This window comes from Pteropus vampyrus, unplaced genomic scaffold, assembly GCF_000151845.1.
Source record: "Pteropus vampyrus isolate Shadow unplaced genomic scaffold, Pvam_2.0 Scaffold479, whole genome shotgun sequence".
NCBI classification, from domain to species: domain Eukaryota; kingdom Metazoa; phylum Chordata; class Mammalia; order Chiroptera; family Pteropodidae; genus Pteropus; species Pteropus vampyrus.
Window position 1 is genome coordinate 241,815 of NW_011889260.1, and position 16,323 is coordinate 258,137.

At 42.7% G+C, this 16,323-nt stretch overlaps 1 protein-coding gene across 1 annotated transcript; it reads right to left on the reverse strand.

Annotated features, from left to right (window-relative positions):
* Positions 1-1,016: 1,016 nt before the first annotated feature.
* On the reverse strand, positions 1,017-16,088 carry FXN (frataxin). The gene is made up of 5 exons (XM_023524589.1): positions 15,870-16,088; positions 14,429-14,526; positions 11,008-11,128; positions 4,582-4,679; positions 1,017-2,979 (listed from the first exon to the last, which is right to left on the reverse strand). Exons 1-5 carry the CDS (start codon positions 16,035-16,037, stop codon positions 2,949-2,951), a joined length of 516 nt encoding a protein of 171 aa, XP_023380357.1. The 5' UTR covers positions 16,038-16,088; the 3' UTR covers positions 1,017-2,948.
* Between the last annotated feature and the right edge of the window lie 235 nt (positions 16,089-16,323).

The following is a 16,323-nucleotide window of genomic DNA, read 5'->3' on the forward strand; positions in this document are numbered from 1 at the left end:
CACAAACGTCTCTTTCATTTATGTGGCCCTTCACTATCTACAATGGAGATGAGGCATATCACTATGCCTCATCTCCATTACCTCGTTTATTATATAAAGTCCACAAGCTTATGGAGATGGCTTTCTTCCCCTCTCGTCTTTGGAATATTTTTTGCATTCCCAGACTTATGTTGCAGTAGTTGGTTCTATATTGACACTTAAATTAAAAAAAAATTATATACACACATATTTAAATGTGTGTGTGTACACATATATGCATATATAGGAGAAACAGCATCACATCTCTGAGTCACCCCTCGCAGGCTACACCCTGGTAGACACAAATCACAAAGAGAGAATGGTCTTCGGTTTGAGAATTCCTGAGTTGCCACTGACACTTCAATACTAAAGGACTTGGAAGTGTTTACATTTTCAAGAGGCGTGGGAACATTTCTAGGCTACTCTCTAATGAGTCTCATTTTGAGACAGAATGATGAGGTCGGCCAGCCTCAATTCATGCAGATTTTTAGTAAGTCCTTCAAAGAATGAATAGTGAAGCCAATTCACTTCTCCCCTCAGAATTTTCCTTCTTATTATTTTCTTTGTTGTAAGGTATATATAGAAAGGTATGAGTATGTAGACATTATAAAGATAAGGGATATGAAAGGGAGGAAATTAGACAATAAATCCAAAAACACTATGGATATTAAAAATCTGAAGTCGGGGTAGGGTGGGAGGTGACGCATTCTTTTCACAGAGCTGTTACACACAATACAACTGTCCGCAAAAGCAGGAATGGAACAAACTAGACATTCTGCAGGATGAAGCTGGGGTCTTGGCTTTTAATGTCTTCAGAGTTGGACTAGACATCAAGTGTCTTTTCCAGAATAGGCCAGGGAAGATAAGTCCAATTTGGTTTTCAAGGCTTTAGTCATCTCTGTGGCCAGCAGCTCATGGAGAGACACACCGTCGTGGGAGTACACCCAGGTTTTCCCAGTCCAGTCGTAGCGCTTGGGTCCACTGCAAGACAGAACACACACACAGTACATCCAGAGGACAGCCCTTTAGCAGAAACGCTCCTTCCACCAGTGCCACCACCAAGAAATCGACTGGAGTTAAGTTCTAGAAAGTAATACGTAACGAGGCATGTATTCGACTTCTTGTCTTAGGGTGTTTCTGTTTAAAAATAATTACTCAATTTATCTTCTGAAACAATTCACAGAACAATCCTCAAGACTTGAAAATACGTGAACTCTATTGATGAGTCTCCATGTATCGCACTCTGATTTTTTACTTTTCATGACTCACATATGATACCTGCTATGTCAGAGAAGTGTTTTTAAAATTATGATCATTTGTGCACCACTGACATTTGTCCTTTACCTATGTTATTATCACTTTTGTACATTTATAATATTGTGCAACCATGACCTCCGTCTAGTTCTAAAACATTTCATCACCCCAAAAGAAAACTCCATACCCATTAAGCAGTTATTTTCCATTCTCTCCTCTCCTCAACCACTTACATTATTCTTTTTAAGAATATTTTTCTTAATTCAACTTTAATTCCATGAAATCATGTGTTTGACGGGCTAGTTCATCCACCTCAAACTCATCTAGGGAACGACAGTGGTATATGCATATTATGCTGGGAATGCTGTATTCGTGTGGACACAGGTGTAGCTGGGTTTTGCCATGTCTTGTTATTCCAGATGTGCAGCACTTGTACACATGAATTCCACCCCCTCTCGGCCTGGTAGAGGAGGTGGACATGCCAGCAGATAAAGATGGTACACAGTGATACCTTGAAGGAGGTAGGAGCAGAGTACACTGAAAGCCCACGAGAATGGGAACCTGTGTACTCAGAGATTTTCCAAAGTCCAAGATTGGAAGGAGTTTGCCACCCAAGACTGGGATGGGGAAAGCTTAGAAGGGAAGCATCTTTTGGGGCTACAAAAACATCAAGGATTTCTGTATTTATCAACCAAATACTGGCTGGCGTTTGAACACTGTCCTAATGATGGAGACAAAAGGGACAAACCAAAAGGACTGGAACTTTTGTTTAATATGCACAAACAGCTGAACACACCATCTAGGTCATATAAAAAGGACTAATAATCTGGACCAAATCCAGAGAATGTAACCATGTAAATCTTTACTTCTTTAAAATGACCTTTTCTCTTCTCTTTCTCCTTGATCCAAACTGGCCCTGGGCTCACTTGCTTCTTTTCTTTCCTTACCCTTATCCTGCTGCATATTGCTCCACCACTCCCTTAATCATTGAGCCCTTATGTCAGCATCAAAGGGTCTTAGGAAGGAAGCCTCAGGTCTGTTGACCACAGAAACAGTTTCAGTCTAACTAAAGATAACATCTTACAGCTCCACACCCATGAAGGCGGATGACCCTACCAGCATCCCCTTGAAACCAGACAGAATGACGCCATGACTGACATCAGGACCTGATGCAATGATCAACTGCCTCCTACCTACCCTAGCCCAATCAGTAGAGCCCATGACCCCAACTCCCTTAGCTAATAATGAGTATTCCCCTATATAACCTACTCCCCTAGAGGGCACTGGGGAGCCAGGTCTTTGAGTGCTAGCTCACCTGTCTCTGGGCTTGCCTGGGGTAGGATCATATTGCTGGTGTGGATGAAAAAGAGGCCACATACCAAGCCTGACGAACTCATGTCTGGCCTTACAAACTCAAGAGACCAAAAGTAACCACATAAGATGGTATGAACATAAAAATTCCTAAGTAAAAACGGGCCATGATCGGTAGTCACATCCTAGGTCCGTAGCTTCCTTGACAAAGGTTAATCTTTACCTTAAGTGAGCCTGTCTGTTGTCTTTTTGCATTTAAGATGACATACCTTTGAAAGGTCAGTGTAATCAATCTCCTTTTCCAGAGCCCACAGGGCACACCCGCAGTACCAGAGTGCAGCACAAGAATGCAGAACCCCTCATTGTTATGTTGTTCTCCAATACCATCTCTGTGTGCTGTAAATGTTAAATATTATCTATCCTATAACCACCAATGTCACAGAAGTGTCTCTCCGTTTTACTTTTTATGCAATCCCAGAGATCTCCCTGCTTTACTTTCTTCTACCCCCTTAATCTACTAATTGATTTTATGTAACCCTCTTAATGTCTCCATCTTTGATTCTCATGCATAAAATAAGCTGCAAAACTGCTGTTCTCCAGAGCATTTTCTTAATCCATTGAGATTTTGCTTCACAGCAACTGTCATCAATCTGGCTCAAATAAACTCATAAAAATTATCAACAGGTTTCGACGTTTCTTATGTCGATACTGGTAGGGGTGTCCAAATATGATACGGAATTTTTTTTACTCTTTAGACACAACCAAGACGTCTTTTAGTGGAGCCATTATAATTGGGTCTGGTGCCTTGCCCAGTTTTTATAAAGCCACCGATCCCCATAGCTGATGGCTGAATTTGGGCCGATCCATCTACTTTCTTGCAGTAGTTCCTCTGGAAATGAAGGATAAGAATGTACAGTCCTCATGCATAGCCATGGTTAAGGTTAGGACAACTGTTTGAGGCCAAAGAGAACAAGCTAACTGGCCCACATAGGGTAAGACCCCTTAACTTCAAATAAATAAAGTCTGAAAGCAATACAATTTATGAATCAGGGCCTTGCTAGAAATGAGAGTGATTTCTGGAGTTGTTTTTATTATATTATAATATACTTCCTAGATGAGGTTGGGATGAAGAAGGCATATGCTTTATTTATGTGACAAAGGGTTTAATCTTAACTGTCTAAAAATGAGGATTGATGTTAGGGCAGGAAAGAGTTAAATGTTTTTAAAATGCAAACACCATTAGGCTTTCAAAGAATTCCAGGAGTAGTTATATGGGGGGCCTTTTCCAATTCACAGTCAATAAGTTCTCTTTGGAAGTGCTAATGAATGACCCACAAAGGTTGGTCTAAGAGCTTTTTGTTAGAATCTTTCTTTTACTTTCTTATAACCACTTCTACAGCAGCCAGAAGGATCAGGGACCCTCTCTCCCAGTATGTTCTCAGGCATTGAGATGCAACATAGGCCATCTCCAACACAATCTTTTATCCAGTAGATTAAAAGCACATCAATGGAAAAGGAAGAAGGGATTAAGTGCCTGGAATAGCAGTTTAAAACACCCTCTCACCTCCACAGAGTACACAATCCAAGTCTGTAAATGGAATTCAATCTATAACAGATACTCAAAACAAACTAGAGGTCAAACTTTAACTTGCTTTGAAGACAAAGTGCAACTTGTTCAGATGCTGCAATATCAAAAGTGGCTTTTTAAAAGGCGGGGCCATGATTTAATAGAGAATAACTGCCTAGGCTGGGTTCTGAGAAGTTATAAACTTTTCACTTCAGATCTTGTTAACAACCTAATACCTGCTTGTAACAGCCAAATAATCATCAGACAGAAGTTACATAACCAGAGTAAACTTTCCGAGTAAGAATGAGACATGTTGTCAAATGTTAGGAAAGTTTCACTTACATAGATACTAACACTTAGGGACACTTCTTAAATCGCCATAATGTTGTTTGAAACAAGCTTAACAATGAGATTTTGATATCTGAACATACCTGGATGGCGAAGATAACCAGATTTGCTTGTTTGGGGTCTGCTTGTTGATCACGTAGGTTCCTAGATCTCCACCCAGTTTAATTGTTAAAACACCACTCTAGTGGAGCAGGTGGAAAAAAGCATGAGGAAAATAAAATAAGACAAAGTTATCACTTTCTCATAATTGCTTCATATTTTGTTATATCTCAACACTATGCATTTATACAAGTATACAATATACATTATAAATAAATGTCTTTAATTTAGTGTTTAGAAATAGATCACGCAGAAAGAACATTGCTCTCAGAATCAGACTATGATTAATCATAATACTTATATTTCATAGTGCTTTCCTTCATCCCCTATATAGTTGGCAAGGCTAGAATAATCATTTTCCCTCTCTAGAGATGAGGAAACAGAAACACAGTGTTAAGTGGCTTGTATTACAGCTGGCAAATGGGAGGATCTGCATCCTGATCGCTGCCCTATTTGCTCAACCAGCCAGAATATACTAGAGAACATTAAAAAATGCAAATACCAACTCTCCTGGAGTATCATGCCAACCTAAACATCTGACAGGACAAGTTCATTATCAAAAAAGGAAAAAAAATGGCAAGAAAGAAGAAAGTAATCAAACTATCTGCTTTACTTGTCTTAGCAGAGCAGTAGCCTCAGCTGTGCAGCTCTGCTGGTAGAAGACAGACACTCCAGACATCGGTTTTTATTTCCAGACTCTTCCCACGAATCTCATTAGCTTCTCAGCCACTCCTTTCCAGCTTTATTTTCCTATACAGGAGGCCTGAATTCTTCAAAAGACCAGTTGGCCCAACTTTGCTCCATAAATGCTCATTTAAATTTGAAAACACTCTTTCAACAAAGGAGCCCTTTACTCCCAAGGCCTGAGGTCTCTTTACAATGTGCAAGATATTAAAGAAACAGCTATACAGCTAACTTCTCTTTACTGGAGCCTCTCCCCGTTCCCCATCTGTGCGTGACCCGCAGAGGTACACGGCAGCCTTTCTCTATGCCTTCTGGAGCCCCTTTCCTTCAAAACCAAGGAGCCCTGACTGGTTCTAAGAACATTTTGTGTTTGGTCTGAGAACACAGGAGCTATTGAAAATGTGGAGAAAGGACCCATAATAATATAACCAATAGGCATGGGATGAGGAGGGCCCTATTGGGTTATTTTTTTGATAACCCTTTTTCTGATTTAAAAAACCCCAGAAATTATAGAGACATTGGAAACACAGATGGTATTAATAGTATGAGAACATCAATAAAAAATATTAACTATCATTCAGTACCCACTATGTGCTAGGCACTGTTTTGCACTTTGCATAAAGCTGATTCTTCCTGGACCATAACCATCTGAAATGGGAGTCATTATGCCAATTTTACAGATTAGGACAACAGAGAGAGTAATAAAAAATACCTAGTAATTAGGTGAGCTGATCTTAAATTCTGGTCCTGTTTGGGTCCAAAAGATGTTCTTTCCATAACACAAAACACTCTCTCAATAACCTTGATCAGTGATACGAGCTGTTTACTCTCAGGTACTGGCTGCCAGTTTTAAAATGCATTTTTTAAAAGGGCTAGGATCACAGAGTATATAAGTTTGTTTTTTAAAAAAGATTCCTGAAATCCACTTTTATTAGTTTGGTAGGGCTACATTTCATTTCTTTAAAAATGTCTTAAAACTCTCCAATTCCGTAGTTTTTAGTATTTCAGAAAAAGTGTGCAAACATTGTCACTATCTAATTCCAGATGACTTCCATCATCTCCTACAGAAACCCTATAGCCACTAGTAGTCATTCTCCATTCCCCACCCCGCTTTATACATATAGTTTTGCCTTATTTTTCCCAGTTATATTAAGTTCAGGAAATCAAGACATAATTGTTTCTAATTTGATCTATTTGTGGCTTACCTGCCCCATGCATTGCACCCTACACTCGGGGAGGTGCGTAATGAAGCAGAAAAGGCAGGGGACTGGGTCTAGGGTTGCAGAATTCTAAGTCTCATCAAGCTGCCTGTTCTCCCAGGACGACATCTGTCCTATTCCTTTAGAGACCCAGTGCCAAGGATGGAGAGGCTGATGGGTGCTCAAGGGCTCCGCCCCGGCTCCTGATATCCATCATACCTTAGAACATGAGGCCAAATCAGGGAAGTGGCAGATACAATCAGTGAAAGCCAAAATCCACTCTTTCCAACCTCAAATCTGAGTGACTCCAAGGACTAGGCCTCTCATTAACAAAAAGCATAAATAAAACCACCGCAAGAATGCTTCTGGACGTGCAAGTCTCAAGCTGTTTCCTCCACCTGGCACTTTCTCTGGTGTCCACCTGCTGCTCTGTGCACAAGATGGGGAAATCCTATGGCTGCAGGTCCCAGCTGAGGGGCCTCTGGGAAGGTTACCCTGATGCCCGTCAGAGAGGACCAGGGTCTGTGTATGTCCCCATAGCCCTACATGCTTTCCTCACCACATATGAGATGCTGGCTTGTTTGGTGGTCACCTGTCCCCGACCCTCCACTACTTTAAGCACTTGGGGAGTAGATTTCATCTTAGCATCTTCAATGTCTAGCACATGCATTCTTTGTGCAAAATACTGGATGTACATAAAATATATTTGTAGATGAATGAATGGAGCTGATGATAACCAGGCACTGTGACAACATCTGCCAAAGTTAAGGATAAGGTTATGCAAGGCAGAAAGTCTCAACATTTCCCCCATCCCGCTTCTGTTCATTGTGTATAATTGGATTTTTTCCCCCATAGAGCTTGAAGCTGTTTCCAAAGGAAAGTAGCAAGAAGAGGAAGGAAATGAGCTGCCTTACTGGTTCTTACTGCTTTTAGAACTGTCTGCAATAGACCAGACAAAGAGGGTATTTTGTTCATTGTTACTATTCTTTATGTGGCAATCTGAGTTTATTTTGGGAGTGTGGGCAGACTTTGGTGCCGGGGGGAGGGTAAGGGGGTTAGAAATAGTCAAAATAGCAGCTGCTGAGACATGGACACTAATCAATCAGAACAGACCCTGGCTACTGGTAAGGCTTATTAATTTTCACCAGTCAATATCAGCCCTACACATGCAGAAGCAAAAAGAGCAATTTCTTTTGTCATCAGCTGATTTGGAGAAATAGACACATATGGGGTGGCATGTTAAGTTAGGGGATGTCATGTATTTGTAGCTTCCCACACTCTTAAAATAGATACCAACTTCCCCTTAAGGAATAAAAATAATGAACATGAAGCACTTTTTCCGTTGTATTTAATCCTAATATAAACCCAGGGAAGTAGAGGAATGTCACAGCTGAAGAACTTGCCACTCACAGAAGTTACATAATTCACTTGAGGGCTCTTGGAAAGAAGATATAAATCCAAGATGCTAAGCCAGACCCTCTGTCTCCAACTCCAATCAAATGCTGCTTTTGAGCAAGTGTCCATAACCAGAGACCCAGAGGTGGTCTTCAGAAATCTGCAAACAGCCTCTACACTGAAGCTGAAACTATGCTCATGGGTGTGTGGGGAAGTTTTTCTTGGGAGAGGGTCTAGAGTGGGGGGTCCTGACCCAAAAACGGTTAAGAAACTTGTGCTCTATAGCAATAATATAACAACAACTTAGTGAATGAAGAATATAGCAACAAGCAAATGTCACTTTAAAAAAAAAAACAAATGTGTTCTTGGATGTATCTGGATTACTGCTTTCATTTGCTGACTCGGCCAGTAGTTAAGTTGGTAAAACATCTATAAATGTTGAGTAGCATCAATGAAAGTGAGTTTTGGAAAAGTACATGGGCCCCATTTCATTTACATATTGAATCAACATTTATTAGTTGGCAATGTTCCAAGCATTGGGAATACCAAGAATGGACAGTGTCGCTGCTGCCAAGGAGCTCAGTCTAGCCATGGGAGCTGATGTGTAAACAGACAATTACAACAAAGGGTGATCAGTGCTCCAGTCATCCTGAGTGCTGGGCAAGGGACTGGTGGTGTCCGCCTGGAGCACCCAGGATGGCTTCACAGAGGTAACATCCACCTGGACCCTGTACAGGTTCAGAACAGGCCTCCCCAAAATGTGCCACCTTGGCATATGGATTATTGTGAGCTGAAAGTAACTGAGATCCTGAGGGCCTAAGAGAAACTGTGACCACTCCCTTAAATAATTTGAACTTGGGCCTTACCCATAATAAACGTTACTACCAGAGATAACTTTTTATGTCTTATCTATACAGCAGGGCAAACTTCTAATTACTGAACATTTACTCTTCTTATTGTCCTGCAGTGACCCACCTCCTCTCTGAAGCTCCAAGACATCTTATCTCATCTTCAGCTCAGAATGCCTTATATACCTCATTTTAACTTTCTATCTCAGAAACTCTCATGTTTGTGGGGTCTCTGACTCTCTAATGTCTGTGAGGTTCCCATGTATACAAATGTAATTGAATTTGGTTATTTTCTCTTATTAATCTGTATATTTAATTATTAGACCAGCCCAAAGAACCTAGTAGGGTAAAGTTTCTTCCTCTTCCACAACCCTGAGGGCAAGGAAAGAATGGACTCTAACGAAGCTCAAGTAATAATGTTATAGGTTTTTTCTTGTCTATAATGTACTTCAATTGATTTATATGTGAAATATCTAGGTTAGCACCTGAAGGACTCTAATCAGGAATTCATATCTCAGGGTAGACAGCATTTCAAAGTCTTTAATCAGAAGTCCAAACTGTAGAGGCAGGTACTATATGCCGTTAGATTTCTACATCTGTTCTAGAGAATTTCATAATTAACAAATGACGTGCTAGAATAATTTTTTGCTGCAGAGTTGAATGATACTCAAGGTATATGGATTAACTAGAAAAATACAAGTGTCCCTTCCCTTGCAAGAATCAGTTATGGGATCTGGAAAGCCCAGTAGCTGAATCGCTCTTCAGAGAGACTCTGCAGGTAGGATTCAGGTAAGGTCCTGTGACCAACTACTGAGCAAAAGCTTTTGTGGCTGGATTCAACGAGGTAATCAGAATCCAGCTACTAGAATACTGGCACATTTGCTTCTAATGAAACATTTATGCCAAGTACTTGGGTCAAGGTAGGTCTTCACCAATCCTATAAGAACAGGTGGTGTGACTGTTTTTGTGGCATGTTAATAAATGTTTGTATGTGTGGCAGAGCTTAGCCCAAGACGTTGTTTCCCTCTAGCTACAGACTCTGGTAGGGAGGCAGGAGAGGGGAAACCTGTAACTGCCCCAGCTGTAATCATCTCCCAGATGGTCATGTTGGCCAGGCCAGCTTGTAATGGTTCCCAGGCGGCTTTGCCTTCTGAGGCTGTCTGTATAAGCACTTCTAAAACCCTGCCTGGACAAGACTGCATTTTCCACTGCTGACAGCAATCATTGAAACCACCTGGAAGGCATTCATTCCTTTCTTGCCAGTTAGCTCTGTTTTTACCACACCAAACTGACCTTACAATGAGGCTTGACATCGCCAAGACTTTGCTTCCTGCTACATCTGAGGGAGTCCCTTCTCTACCCAGCACTCTACCAGCAATATCCAACAGCATTTCTATCACTTTAACCTAACAGCTGGTTGTCCTAAATAATTCCGTGATTTAATCTAAAATGCACACTTCATGACAATTCCTGCTATTAATTGCTGTCAAGAGGATTAACCTCTCTGCAGAGTAGTTTCTCCCACTGGCTAAAAAGAACTGCTCCCTATGGCCTAAGCAATAATTCCAAAAGTGGACCATTGCTCAAGTCTGCCACCTGGTGGCCAGTTGATATGGACCAGCACTCCCTTGGCTTCCAGGATCTGGGTGGGGCTCAAGTTTCATCCAGACCAGGGGTTCTCCCCAAAGCTGCGTTTTAGAATCACCTGGGGAGGGAATTTTAAAATTTAAAAAAAATCCCAATGTTTTGCCTGGGCCATACCCAAGATCCATTAAATAAAAATTCCTAGGGGCAGGACCCACAAATACGCATTAGAATCTCAGGTTTTTCAAAATATGCTTTCCAAAAAAAAAAATGCTTCCTAGTAATGTACCCTGACCTATTATATCAGACTTTCCCAGGAATGGAGCCCATGTCTGTGTAGTATGAATACCTCTTGGGAACTATCTTATCTTGCTTAAGAACTAGTGGTCTAGTTCAGTGTTCCCCATGCCTGCCTAATGAGACAAACATATGCTTTGGCCCTTTCTGATTTACCTTCATGGGTATTGGGTGAAGCCTGAAAATCTGAATTTTTAAGCAAAAATGAAGCTCAAAGAGACTGAGTGACTTGCCCAAGGTCACAAGCCTGATGGAGCAGGGCTGGATCATGAACTCAAGCCTTTTGGTCTCACCCATAACTGCATGCTGCTGGATGCTTAACCCTGCTGGAGTGAAATTCTTCACTTTAATGAGCTGAATTCTTAGGGAGGAAACACAAAAATGAAAATAAGTGAAAAGGTACCCCAAAGGAGACATCATAGTCTTCAAATGTGTATGGTTTGTCTGCAAGGTCTTCGAAAAACTCTGCCAAAGAGTCCAGTGTCTCCTCTGCCAGTCTTTCATAGGTGGTCTCATCTAGAGAGCTGCAGGGAACCATCAAAACATAAGATTACTAAACCGTTCCATTTTACTAACATCAAATCACATTTATTTTTTATTTAGATTTTTAAAATTGATAGGAAATAGCTAACATGTACATAGTAAAAACTTAAACAGTATGCAAGGGTTACCAGAAAAGCCTTTCTTCCCAATCAGGCAGCTGCTATCCCCAGAGTCAACTATGATGACAATCTCTTCTCTATCCTTCCAGAAATTCTATATTCTTTTACATATAGAAATGAAGTATTAAATAGTTTTAATAGTACATGTCTTTTATTGGGCCTAGGTATGCATTTCTTTTTGTTGTTGTTAAAGCATAGTTGACATACAATATTATATTAGCTTCGGGTGTAAAACATAGTGATTCGACATTTATATACCTTATGAAATGATCACCTTGATAAGTCCAGTAACCATCTGTCGCCTTACAAAGTTATTACAAAACTTTATATAAAGTAGAAAAAAACAAACAGGCAAAACTGATCCAGGCTATTAGAATTCAGATTGGTAGTTACTCTGGGGCAAGAAGGGGTTAATAAATAGACGTGAGCAGGAGGCTTGCTTTTGAGGGGCTAGTAACATTCCTGAGCTATTTCTTGAGTTATGTGCTAGGTTCAGTTTTTGAAAATTTATCAAGCTGTATACTTATGACTTGGAGACATTCTTTTATATATACTATTTTTCAATTTTTAAAAATTGGTGTAAGCCTATAGACAGAAAGCAGATTAGTGGTTGCTAGGAGTTTGAGGAAGGAGGTGATTATTAATAGGCACGTTGTTTCTTTTTGAAGTGATGAAAATGTTCTGGAATTAGTGGTGAAAGTTGCACAACCTTAAATATACTAAAAACCACTGAATGGTACATTTTAAATCGTAAATTTTATGGTATGTTAATTATAACAATAAAAATACTGCTCTAATAAACATCCTTGTATGAGCTTTTGTGCCCCCATGAGGATATATCTGTAAATTATAAGCTGTATCCAAGACTACTCCATCATCTGAGAGTTACCAGGAGGCCTAAAGTAAGACACAGTGGCTGCTAGACATGAATGCAAGACATAAAGATCTGCCATATGTCCACTCACCACCCAGCCCATCACCCGCCTCAAGGGTATGATGTGGGGAAGATTATAGGATGGATCAGGAGATGGTGAGGGGCTGTTTCTTAAAGAGAGTGGTGGGCTTAGGATGGGTGTGTCGGAGAGAACCTGGAGAAGAGGGTGACATGTGTTACAGACAGTGAATAGAGTGAGAAAGTCAGGAGCCTTGGCAGGTGCTACCCAATAGCAGCCAAGTTGCACCATCACAGAAGCAGACTGTCCTGCATGTGGCAGGACAAAGGTGTGCATCCCAGAAGCCAGAAGCAGACCCTGAAGAAGGGAACTGGACTTGAGGAATCCTGCAAGGGCCCCACCCATCCTCAGAGGACTGCCTGCAGGGGTGAGGGACAGCAACAGAGTGTTTGCACAGGGAAGACCTGGAAATGGTACCACTAAAGCAAAAACCTAACATAGGCTGCAAGGAGCACTCAGCATGTAGGGAGGGGCCAATGGACACAGACACAGCAGGTTCTGTGCTCGCTAGGCCCTCTGTCAACCTGCTGCCTATGATAACCTGGAAGACCCCCAACATGCTTACTGAGCCGACAGCTATGGAGACAGTCAGAATGTTCCTGTGTATGGGTGGCTTTGCTGTTGTTAGCTGGTGCAATATGAAAATGGTGAGCAAGAAGAGAATTGAGATGTCTGCAGGTCGATGGAATGTAATGGAGCATTTGAGGATTAAAGGCTACACAGAGATGGAAAAGCTAAAGGGAGAATGTAAGGCTTTGAACAACAAAGACCTCTCATTAGGCCAAAAAAGAGTTTCATTATTGCAAAAATCATATTGAGAGAGCTGAGGGTGAGGATGTAAAAAATAAGGCAGCTTGAGGCTTCATTCAGGGAAGAAATTTGGATTGTGGTTATTGGCAATGGGACTGATTGGGAGTAAAGAGATCAAAAGCCTACTAGGTTTCTGAGAAAATCCTGTTATCAGAGAAAAATTAGTCTGTCCTATAAGAAGCCAGTGAAGCCTTAACACATAATAGCCTTTGGAAGCCCAGAATGCTGGCAGTAGGCTACAAGGCTGCATGCTCCCAAGAAGGACACACTTCCTACTGCCTGCCTCCGCTGTGGCCAAGGAGAGTAATGGACGAGGAGACTCCCAGGAGGCAGAACCGGAATTTCATGGAGGAATGTCCCTCTCTGCCAGGGCACAGGTTGTTCCAGTGCTGCCCAGGAGGACTCCATTGCTGCCACAGGCCAGGGAGACGTCTCTTTTTTGAATGGGAGTTATGGTAGTTGTTATTTTGCCCTTCTCTATCTGTGCGTGCGTGCGTGCGTGCGTGTGTGTGTGTGTGTGTGTGTGTGTGTGTGTGTAAGTCAGAGGAGCCATTCCTAGACCTGGGAGAGAAGACGGCATGGCCTTTGAGGTAGATGACTGATGACATGGGCCGTGGTTGCAGCCTTGGGGCTGGAAACAGTGTATGTGGTGTGTGGAAGAAGGGTCTGTATCAGTGGTAGAGGGCAGACTGGAGCAGTGCCTGGCAGCATTCCATCTGAACCCATCACCTCTTTCTTCCAGGGCACTCATTAGACCACATTTCCCAGCCTCCCCTGCAGCTAGCTGGGGCCATGTGACCAAGTCCTTCCCACTAAAATGAGGGACAAGTGCCACTTCCAGGCCTTCAATACTCTTCCTTTTCTGTGGAACAGAACCTGAACAGGGCGACCTGACCTTGACCATGCAAAAGATAGTAAAGTACTAACGGGTAATAGGGAGGTGTGAATGAGCCAGGCTCCCTAAATCATTTCACAAAGGCATGCCTACCCTGGGCTGGCCAGAGAGGGTGACACAAACTACTCCTGGTTTAAGCCATTACGGTTTGGGCCTATTTGCTACAGAAGCTTGGCCTACCCTAACTACTAAGATATCAAAGAGAATAATAACAAAACTCTGAAAAGAACCTAAATATCCAACAATAGGGGATGGGTTCAATGAATTATGGTATGTACATAAAATTAATCCTATTTCAATTAAAATAATGCAATAGATAGTGATGTGGAAAGAAGCTTACGAGTCCTGCTGCTAAGGGACAAAACAGGTTCCATTGGGATGGTCTTTTTTTTTAAAGATAAGAGTAAAGGGAAAAATAAGAAAAAAATAGAAGTGTGTGTGTGCACATGTTGTATATTGAGAGAAAGGAAGATCTCTGATGTGAAAGATGTTTGTTTATCTTACCCTGGGTCACTCAAAGTTCCTGTTGTCCTCAAGTGCATCACACAGACACTCTGCTTTTTGACATTCAGCATCTGGCTGAAGCAGTGGAGGCTCAAACTCTAAAAGTCAAAGAAGAACATTACCATTTTTCAGTATATTATAGTCCATTACTGCACCGTTTAAATATTGCCACTTATACATTCGAGAGTAATTATGGTAGAGTTTTTCAGGAGTATTTCTTGGGAACTCTTTTCACCATCTTTTAATGTATTACATTGAATTCTCCTAGTCTCTAAGGCCTGTGCTGTCCACTATGGTAGCCACAAGCCACGCGCAGCATTTAAATGTAAATTTTTTGAAATAAAATAAAATTGAAAAAGTCAATTCTTCAGTCACACTAGCCACATTTCAAGTGTTCCATGGCCTCATGTGGTTAGTGGCATAGACATAGAACAAGTTCATCATCACAGGAGGTTTTATCAGGTAGCGCTGCTCTAGGCTGTTCTGGGTATGTCGTGGTTAGCACAGGCGACACAGGGAAGCCTCTGTAAATATCCCAGCATTTGACTAAAACAAGCAACAACAAACAGCAAGAGGCAAAAGTCTGCTGCCATCCAGAAGGGAGGTTCTTACTGCAGACTGCTGACAAATCTGATTAACAGGATCTACAGGAGACAATGAGACCTGTTGATTTCTTTTAATACAAAACTGCTGAGTATCCAGGTGCCAGCTCCGAGGAGGTGGGTGGGTGTGAGTTGATTATGTCCAGCCCTACTGACCAGCTAGAGAAACGTAGGAAATAACCAGGGGAGAGCGAGTAGAGAGTGAGAGAGGGGTCCCTCTCAGAGGGACCTATGCCAGTGCAGGAGGGCACGGAGCCTGTGAAGGTTGAGAAAAAAGTGGTACAGACGGAGAAAAGTGGAGACGGCAAAGGAGGTGATAGAGAGAGGCAGCGGCCACAGAGTATTCTGAAGGCCCTTATTTGGACTTCATCCTGGGAAGGCACTGAAGGGCTTTAAGAGGTTGGTGATAAGAGTAACATTCTCCAAGGGTCTCTGGTTGCACTATAAGAAGGGGTCAGAGACTGTCACTTATGGCTCTTGAGCCATCATTGCTCTTGGCAAGAAAGAACGCAGAGGGCACGGGGCTGAAAGGTGAGCAGAGGAGGGAATGGGGGTGCAGAGCGCAGACGGCATGTTTAAAAAGGCTGGCTCTAAAGGAGAAGCGAGAGCAGTCGTGGTAACCCTAGTTACAGCTACAGCGTATTCTAGACTGTTCACTACCTGCTGGGCATTGTCCTCTGTCTTTATAGAAACAGACTCCTTCTCCCCGCCGCCCAGTGTCGTCCCCGGGGGAGCGGGCGCGCGTGCACGTCGCGGGGGCGCGTGCGCGTAGCGTCATCGGCGTGCGCGGTCTTCCTCTTACGGCGCGCGGCCCGAGCGAGTGCTCGGCGGATACTCACCGCAGGGACAGGGGCACTGGCTACGGCGGTCCTGGCGCGCAGGTCCTGGTGGCCGCAGAGTGAGATATTCTTCGCCGGCCACGGGGCCCCAGTGCGGGTCTGGGCCGACCCTAGGGGCGTCGAGAGGGGTAGGAGGTTGGGAGCCACGCGGCGTCCGAGCGTCCACATGCTCCTTGCGATCTCCAGCCGCTCCGCCCTCCAGCTCGGGGGCGCCGGGGCGACACCTGGTGGTCACGGCCCTCAGGCGCCGCGGCTCGGCTTCGCTCTCAGGGCGCCAGAGGTTAGACCTCAGGAAGAACTTCCCAGCATTGCACTTTTTATATATTTAACAAAATGGAGAGCTTCCTTTGTGCAAGGCGTGGAGGTATCTCTTGGGTAACATAGTGAATGAGAAACCAAGGCTCCTGACCTCGGACACCTTAGCCTAGTGACCCGCTGCTGCAGAAATTCTATA